Source organism: Capra hircus, chromosome 28 (genome assembly GCF_001704415.2).
Source record: "Capra hircus breed San Clemente chromosome 28, ASM170441v1, whole genome shotgun sequence".
NCBI classification, from domain to species: domain Eukaryota; kingdom Metazoa; phylum Chordata; class Mammalia; order Artiodactyla; family Bovidae; genus Capra; species Capra hircus.
This window is the reverse complement of record NC_030835.1, coordinates 19,968,846-19,977,982: the sequence shown is the minus strand read 5'-3', so window position 1 is coordinate 19,977,982 and position 9,137 is coordinate 19,968,846. Positions and strand designations below refer to the sequence as shown.

Genomic DNA, 9,137 nt, shown 5'->3' with positions numbered 1-9,137 from the left:
AGCTTAAACAATTTGGGGGGAGCCTCTTTGGAAAATAACTCAAAATTACAAAATAAAGTTGATGGGTCCTCTCAGGGCCTGCTGCTGCTGCTAAGTCACCTCAGTCGTGTCCGACTCTGTGCAACCCCAGAGACGGCAGCCCACCAGGCTCCCCCGTCCCTGGGATTCTCCAGGCAAGAACACTGGAATGGGTTGCCATTTCCTTCTCCAATGCATGAAAGTGAAAAGTGAAAGTGAAGTCGCTCAGTCGTGTCTGACTCTTAGCGACCCCATGGACTGCAGCCTACCAGGCTCCTCCGCCCATGGGATTTTCCAGGCAAGAGTACTGGAGTGGGTTGCCATTACCTTCTCCATCTCAGGGCCTAGACTCAGGGAAATGTGAGCAAGAAGCCTCAAAGTGTAAACCTCATCAGCTTCCAAGTCAATCTTATAATACCCACCATTTATTATTTGCATATTATAAGCAAGTGTTTTATTTGTACTATTTCACAGCAACCAAGGGAGGTAGGTGCCATTAGTATCTCCACGTTATAAGATGAGAAAGCAGGCTCAGAGAGGTGACTTTGGATGCCTCAGCCATAAAGCAAGGGGGTGAGGGCTATGCTCTGGACTGACAGCTCTAGGCTCCAGGGCTAAAACTGAGATCCTCTTCAATTGATGATGGCAAAAATCATGCCTCTGAGAAGTGTTCTGGTCCTAAACCATCCCCTCCTGACTCCACTGTACCTTTCTTAGGCCTGGCCAGGGGTTCCGAGGATCCAGGGCTCAGGTAGAGGTTATGGGGCTGGACACTGGCCATCTCTGCTGCCTTGGTTCCAGTACCATGGCCTGTTTAGGCAGAGCGGCTACCTACCACTGGGAGGACATAAAACCCAGGGGTGAGCACTGGTTTGAAAACACACAGACTCAAAGTCTAATCCTAGATCGACAGCTTTCTGGTTGTATAAGTAGGACACATGGCCTCAGTGAGCCCCCACTTGCTTACCCGATGAATCAGTAACCACTTCTTTGTATTTGGAGTTCAGTTCACGTCCTCTCGTAAGGCAGTAAAGCGCCTGGTGGTGTCTGGCACACAGAAGCAATTAATCTAAGAATCCTATGGCTGCCATCAGTACTAGCAGCAGCATAAACACCTCTGATTCCGCACCTCCCTTCCGTATTTTAGAACTGAATAGTTTTCCGGGGATTCCTCCCAACCCAGCTAACTTCCTCCAGGATGTGAAAAAGGCGGCATCTAAGAGGGGCGCCTAAACTGTCCCCCAAACTCCACTGAGCCTGGGCCTGGGCGCTTGGGAGCCCAGGGGTTGGGGCCAGTGCCCGCAGCTCAAGTCCCGCCCAGCGGCGTGCGGCGTGCGCCCTTGGGGAAGACGGCTCAAAGAACCGGTGACTCAGGGACGGACGCTGTGGGGCGTCGCTCTTGGTTTAGCAATACAAATCCTCCAGCCGGAGGATCAGGCCTGGAGGAGCTGCAGCACGGGCGGGCCAGGGTGGAGTGGGGTGATGCCCCGTCGGTGAGGACCCCTTGGGCCCGCGAGAGCTGGCAGGCGTGGGGCCCCAGGGCGAGGACAGCCAAGCCTCCCAAGCCTCTCGCATTCGCCGCCACAGGCCCCGCTCGCTTTTCAAGGCCACTTCTTCGAGTCCCCTTAGGGCGTCTCCCCTTCCTTGGAACTAACAGGGGCTAACCCTAATTTCCGAGAAGGGGGACTGCGTCCCCGCCCCCCGCCTGCCCAGTTCCCCAGCCAGCCGGGCCGGGCGATGCCGCCTCCCCGCCTGCGCCCCGCCCAAGCAGGGCGCCGCCACGCGTGGCGGTGCGCGCGCGACAAAGCCTCCCGCCCCTGCGCCGGCTCCCTACGTGGGGGACGTGCCGGGAGATGCCTGGCCGTGGGGGATTTCGCAGCGTCGCCCGCCCTCTTTCAGACGCTGGGAGGAGCGGCCACCGCGCCCCCCAGGTCCTGGCCCGCCCGCCGCCGCCCGGCGCAGCCGAGGCGCGCGGCAGCCAATGGGCGCCGAGGAGGTGGGCCGGCTGGCGACTGTCACCCTCGCGCGGACGGGAGCGCGCAGACGGGGAGCGCGTGAGCCGGCGCCGCGCTCCGGGTGGTGGGGGAGGAGCCGCGGGAGGAGGAGGAGGAGCCGCGGAGCAGCCGCCAGAGGACCACTGATCGCCCGGGCTGCGGAGGACAGACGCCGGCCGCCCGCCTGTCGCCCCGAGCCCCCGACCGCCAGCATGATCGCCGCGCAGCTCCTAGCTTATTACTTCACCGAACTGAAGGATGACCAAGTCAAAAAGGTGAGCCGGGGCCGCTGCCGCCGCCCGGCGCTCTGCCCGCAGCCTTGCATTCCGGCATCCGCTCGCCGCCGCAGCCGCCTCCATCCTCCCGCGCCCAGCCTCCCTCAGGCCAGCATTGGTTGGATTGTCGGGCGGTGGGGAAGTCTTCGCCTTTCGATTCTTCCTGGGGCCGTCTGTGTATGTGTTGAGGAAAGACCCTCGAGACTGGGCTCCCTGCTGCAGTGTCCTTGAAACGGGCTGTGGAAGTCAAATGGGCCCCCGGGCCATGCGGGGAGGTGGCCATGTGGGGACTGGTGGGCTGGTCCGTAGGGCCTGTTTGGTACGGTCCTAGCGCCGTGGGCGGAGTGATCACAGAGATGCTGGGGAGGTGAGTGCGCGGCAGGCGGGGGTGCTGGCTGGAGGCCAGGCATCCCATATTTGGGGTTCCTGGTGGAGGGCGTCAGGGGTCCGGGAAAACTGTCACCCCAAGCTCTCCCAGCTATTGCGGCTGCTCCCTTAATCTGAGGACCGAACGACCCGCATGGTTTCCTGAAACAGGGAGGGGCGCGGAGGCCACCGGAAACTTTGCTCATAGACCTCAGGTCTGGAGCGGTACGTCTGAATGGAATTTTTTTTTTAATCCCTCTACGTGACCGCTCTCTTAAGCTGTAATTTCCCACCAGCCCAAGGGAGCTCAAATAAGAGACTGCTCTTTTGAGTCGGATGGAGGTCTTGACTTGTATGCTTGTGGCGTGTGTGTTCTTGCACAAGGACACATCTCCCTTCCCTGACTTCTAACATAACAAACTGTCAGCTGGCAGGTGTGAAAGGTGTATCTCTCCCTTCTACCAGCTTTGGCACCAAGTTTTTAAGAAACAGCCTAAACTGTAGGGAAAGACGCCCATTTTATCATTGCCGAGCCTGGCAGATGCTCCTGACCCACACCCAAAGTGAGTGACATTGCTGGGATAAAGTGGGCTGGAGAGCAAAGTCAACCTGACTTTGGAGTTCCAACAAGGGAGCGCTACCTACAGGTGAGAGGCAGGAGCCATAGAGCTGTAGCCACCGGAAGTTCAATGCTCTTCTCTTCCTAATCACCCGGGACAGCCCCCGCCTCTGGCACAAGAGGAAACAGGCCTGCTCAGGGTAGTGAGGTCACCTCATCAAGGTCACCCGAGGAGTTAGGGGGAAAGCCAGGGTGTGACCCACGTTTCTGCCTCTCTCCACTAGGAACTTGGCCGAGGCTCCTCCTTGAAGTCAGCTTAGGGGGAGGTGCTGAGACAGAAACGATGGAGGATGCTGCTTGGATCTTGGATCCTGCGCTCAGTAGGGACCAGAGTTGAGTAGTTAGGAGACAGGCCTGGGAACCAGCCAGGGTCCCTCATGGCTACAAGTGGCAGTGACTGGAGCTGTGAAACCATGGGACTCCACTCCGAGGAGCACCCTGCAGCTTCCTGGCCACTGAGCTCTGGGAGCTGTGCACGCCAACGTGTACATTTCACCAGTTGTCTGCAGTGGTGTTGTGTATCATTGATGTTCTTCCCATTTCACAGTGGGGAGTTGAAGACATAGATGGGTTCACTGTCCTCTCCCTGCACGTGGTGCCCTCTGTAGCTCAAGACGGCCGATCACCAAGGTGGGGACCCAGATAACCTTGTAAGCCTCCAGCATCCACACCCACCATCATCTGTGGCTGCCAGGGGCCAAGTTGAGTTGAGGTTTGGACTGCCTTGGTGGGACCCATTTTATCATGTGGGCAGTTTCTAGTGTAGCCAGAGCCCTCCACTCCTTGTGGTGGCCTGACTCACAGTCTATCCATCAGGCTCCTGTACGCATCTAACTGTGTGATTTCTGAATCACTTGATCCTCAAATCCCTCCTCCTCTGAGACTGGCATTCTGAAATTCCTTCTCTGCCTTCCTCTGGCCTCAGAACCTTGCTGGAGGAGGGTCTTGAGGCCAAAGCTTCCACCAAATAATATTATTGGTCAAGGAGAGTCTTAAAAATAAGCTGGCATTCTTGCATCTCACGGAGGAGTTCTCAGGCTGCTTTCTATGGGGAGAGGATGTGGATTCCTGCCAGAGGGACCTTCATGATGGGCTGTGTGGCTCTTCCATTGTGTGTGTGATCCTCAGGAAGCTTCCTGGGCCTCCTGAACACAGAGTGGGCACTTGTTCTGATAGCCTAGTCAGTTTTCCCAGCCGCTACTTGTGCAGATCCTGAGAGACTGCGTCTGTTCTCCTGAGACTCCGGATTATTAGAGACCACTTACCATAGGGATCCAGGGTAAGCCCTCCACTGGCAGGACTCCAAGCCCTGTTCTTCCTGCGGAACTGGGCCCTACTTGCAACCCAATGAGGACCCAGTGAAGACAAGCCATGATGATTCAGCCCTCCAGCCCTAGGTGGCCTCTGGAGCACTGGAGATAGCTCTGGCAGCCCCCACTAATCTTCATCCATCTCCTTGCCCTCTGTCTTGGGGGTGGGGAAGGGGAAGATGGGGATGGTGCCAGCAAAGGTATATGGGATTGCTTGGGATACAAAAGTGATCATGAAAGGGTATCTTTTCTCTCCCCATTGCTTATGGGACATCAGTAATTCAACCTCATAAATACATCCTGTGTTGAAATGCGCCAAGCATCTGGCTTCCCAGCATGGATCGCCGTTTTCCAGACTGCGTATGCATAGTGTTAGATGATGGGGTGCAGTGGAAAGGGTGCCCTGGCATTAGACTGAAGTACGAGAGTACAAAACACAGATATCCCTTTTACTCTTCTATTGCTTTTGGGAGGAAAAGGATGCTCGTGTGCATTCCATTCATCAGAATTCTAGCCACCTGTTAATTCTGCAGCTAGAGCCTGTGTCTTTTGACCTCCAAGCAGCTTTTAACATGCCTCTCCTCTCGCCTGCTTCCTCCACTTGGGTTAGCCATTAAGAGCCTGAAGAAAGGTGAAGGACTACATAGTGCTGTATTCCTTCAGAAAAGGAAGATGGGCCCTGCAAGGTTAGAACCTGGCCTCTAAAGAAAGACTAGACTTCTTTCCTCCAGGGATGTCAGAATGGTGAACAAATGCCAGTGGATTTTCCCTAGGAGGGATCCCCATGATCTGACGGAATCTCTATAAGCAGGTGAGCAACAAGTGTGATTTGTCCAAAGTCCTCGAGTACTTGGTTCGTGAAGACAGAGGAGAGTATGCTTAGCGGTTACAGGGCTACCGAGTTCTAGTTCCCTGGGCCCCCTGTGTCCCAGTGGCAAAAGCAAGCATTTAAAAAATGCCTGTTTCCTTATTGATTGGGGGTGGGGTGGGGGGAGTGAGACAGAAATGATAGGAAACCATCACAGGCACCTTTTGATCTGGTGTTATGCAAATACTCAGGAAGAGCCTCACTCCCTGGGGAAACTTCGTTACACAGCCCCTGTCCCCTCTACCCTTTGGAAGTTCCTTGGAGTTCTCTACCCAGAAAATCCCCAACACTTCCTTTGGTTTCACAGTTTGGGATTGTCTTGAGGGAATAAACTGGGAGTGTGGGTGGGTATGAGGGACTTTCACATCTGGCCATGCCATGCAGTCCTCCCACACTCCTGTTTTCTGGAGAAAGCATGGGCAGCTTTCTCCTAGAAGGACTGTGTGCCTGCAATCAGGGGTTCCTGCCTGGTAGAATTAGCCACTGGAGTCATCTCTGAACATGCCTGAGGAGGTCCTAGGGGAGATGCTGGAGAGGCCAGCATACACCTCTGCACCCAGGAAGTAGTCCTGGCTAGACCGCTGGCACCTGCTTAATTGATTTGAGGACATTTAGAATCAAATCGGATCATGGGAGAGCAGTCATTTCTTCAGAAAATGTTTGAGTCCTTTATTATGTGCAGAGTACTATACTATACTAGGCTGGAGTGATGACTATAAACCTGGACAAAGTAGTCCCTGTTTTCTCATAGAGTATAAATAATTATCTGCTGTCTTATGATAAGTGCAAAGCATAGAATGCTATGAGAGCTCTTGGGGCCATAGTCAGATCTTTACGTGGGAAGTCACTAGCCTAGGAGTTGCTTAAAGTCAGGCGCTAGGGAACTCCCTGGCAGTCCTTTGATTAGTACTGCATACTTTCACTGCCAAGGGCCCTGGTTTGATCCCTGGTCAGGGAACTAAGACTACACATGGGCTGTAGGGGGCGGGACAGGGGGAAAGCTAGACTCTAAATGTACAAATGGGAATGTTATACTTAGAAACTTTGTAAGGGTGAGTCAAATGGATAGTTACCAAAATGTAGTTTGCCTTCTCTTTTTTTAAATGGTTCTCTTTTTAAAACACCTTCTGGGTGCCATGTGCGTGGGTGCTAAGTCGCTTCATTTGTGTCCGACTCTTTGTGACGCTGTGAACCATAGCCCTCCAGGCTCCTCTGTCCGTGGGATTCTCCAGTCAAGAATACTAGAGTGTGTTGCCATGCCCTCCTCTAGGAGATCTTCCCAACCCAGGGATCAAACCTGTCTCTCAACGTCTCCTGCATTGACTGGCGGGTTCTTTACCACTAGCACCACCTGAGAAGTCCTGCCGCTGCTGCTGCTGCTAAGTCGCTTCAGTCGTGTCCGACTCTGTGCGACCCCATAGACGGAAGCCCACCAGGCTCCCCCGTCTCTGGGATTCTCCAGGCAAGAGCACTGGAGTGGGTTGCCATTTCCTTCTCCAGTGCATGAAAGTGAAAAGTGAGAGTGAAGTCGCTCAGTCGTGTCCGACTCTTAGCGACCCCATGGATTGCAGCCCACCAGGCTCCTCTGTCCATGGGATTTTCCAGGCAAGAGTACTGGAGTGGGTTGCCATTTCCTATCAGATACCAATTGGATGTGTAGGTATATATGTCTGTCTATATCTAACAATACACAAGGACATACTGACAGCCACAGGGGTATGTGTGTGCTTTCATCTGATCTTTCAGAAACCTCAGTGAGGTTGTCATGGCAGGAAGTGTTATCCATCCCCCTCACTGCTCCTTCCCTGCGCATTCTGCTGCCTTGAGTGTATGGACAGAAGGCAGAGATTTTATTCCCCTTTTAGAAACAGGGACTGGCTGGAGGCCCAGAGGAGATAAGTAACTTTCTCAAGGTCTTAGAAAACCTGGAATGGGTTCCAGAGGGCTATTGTTTTTAGTGATTTAACTTGGAATCTGTATTTTATTTCTCTCCCCCCACCAAATCAGTACATAAGAGTTAATTTTTTATTGTGAAATATTCGAGGTGCATAAAAAATATTGAAGCTAATATAACAAACACTTGTGTATCCACTGCATAGCTTGAAAAGTAACAGACACAGTTGCAATTTTATCACAGACACAACTGAAACCGTTTCTATGCCCGTCTTCTGTCCCATTCATTTCTCCTCCCAGAGGTGACCTCTGTCCTGAATTTGGTGTTTATCATTTCCTGCATGTTTAATATTTTTTTGCTGCATATCATGTATCTATGAAGCAGTGTGTGCTGTTACTTTATATGGCTTGAACCTTTTGTAAATGGTGTTATTCTGTTTGTATCCTTCTGCAACTGGCTTTCTTTAAAAGCTCAACGTTGTATATTTAAGACTCTTCCATGTTGATCTGTGTACCTCTCTTTCATCAATTTAAACTGTGGAATGCTGTTACATTGTGTGAACACACTAAACTAATTTATCAGTTCTTTTGGTGTGCTTTTGAATTTCTGATTATTTAAATTGCAGTGCCATAGGGATCTTCTGTCCACAAAGAAGTTGCTCTAGGCTGTGTTTCTAGGGCTGAAATTACTTGGCAGAAGAGTGTGTGTATCTTCCCATTGTTGACGTTTGCTAGATTGCCTTCGTGATCAGGCTTCCAGTTAGAAGTTTTGTACAGGTTCTGAACTTATGGTTGCCAGGGGGAGGAAGTGGGGAAGGGATAGCTAGGGACTTTGGGTTGGACATGTACACACTGCTATATTTAAAATGGCCAACCAACAAGGACCTACTATGTGTAGCACAAGGAGCTCTGCTCAATGTTATGTGGCAGCCTGGATGGGAGGGGAGTTTGTGGGAGAACATGTATATGTATAGCTGAGCACCTGAAACTATCACAACATTGTTAATTGGCTATACTCCTATAAAAATAAAAAGTTTAAAAAAATAGAAAAAACAAAACAAAAAAAAGTTTTGTACAGGTTCCTGTGGTTCCACAGCCAACCCTTGGTGCAGTAAAACCTTTACAATTTTTAATAGACAATTTTTAAACAGACTGTTTCTTCCCAGACACTTCCACGCACGTGACAGCATTTGAGCTTGGTTTAAAAATAGCCATTTCCTAGTTTGCCTTACGAAGGGAGCCCTTGCTGCCAGAGTGTTACTGACTGAGGCTGAAAACTCACTGTGAGCAGTGCCCGCCTCCTTGGCTGTTTCCACAGTGCATGCGGAGGGGGTGGGGGTGGGGGGTACAGAGACAAGCTTGTGAGGGCTCTCTGTGTCCCCTGTGCTCTAGCGTGAATCCTGTAAACTTTCCTGGGAGTTGAAACACACAAGCGTGCTTTTGCCCGTGCGTCCTCTCTCTTCCTGGGTGGATCTGGGTGGGCAGGGCTGGCTTATCAGCCCCGTAAACATTTCTCTGTTAGAGAACGCTCAAAGCCGGCAGCCTCTCTCAGACTATCTTCCCTAAAAGGAGAGGGTGGCTGTGTCCCCCGCGGCAGGGAAACTGAAATGTGGAGTCTGCAGCCCAGCCCTTTGCAACAGATCTTGTGAGCCCTGTGAGAGGCAGAAAATGTCGGATCATGTTCATCCAATTCCACTCTCAGTTACCGGCTTGCAGGCGCTGAGGCGTTGAGGGGACCTTGGAGGGAAGGTTGCACTGAATGCCTACTAGGGGCCTGTCTTTCCTAAAATGGTT

The 9,137-nt window shown here is 52.3% G+C and overlaps 1 protein-coding gene across 1 annotated transcript in view; it reads left to right on the top strand.

Moving 5' to 3' along the window:
* The window catches only part of HK1 (hexokinase 1), a 72,199-nt gene continuing 65,113 nt past the window's right edge, over positions 2,052 to 9,137 (top strand). Inside the window, exon 1 of the mRNA XM_018042326.1 lies at positions 2,052 to 2,287. Coding sequence (XP_017897815.1) covers positions 2,225 to 2,287 — 63 coding nt within the window. The 5' untranslated portion in view covers positions 2,052 to 2,224. The remainder of the gene's footprint in view (positions 2,288 to 9,137) is intronic.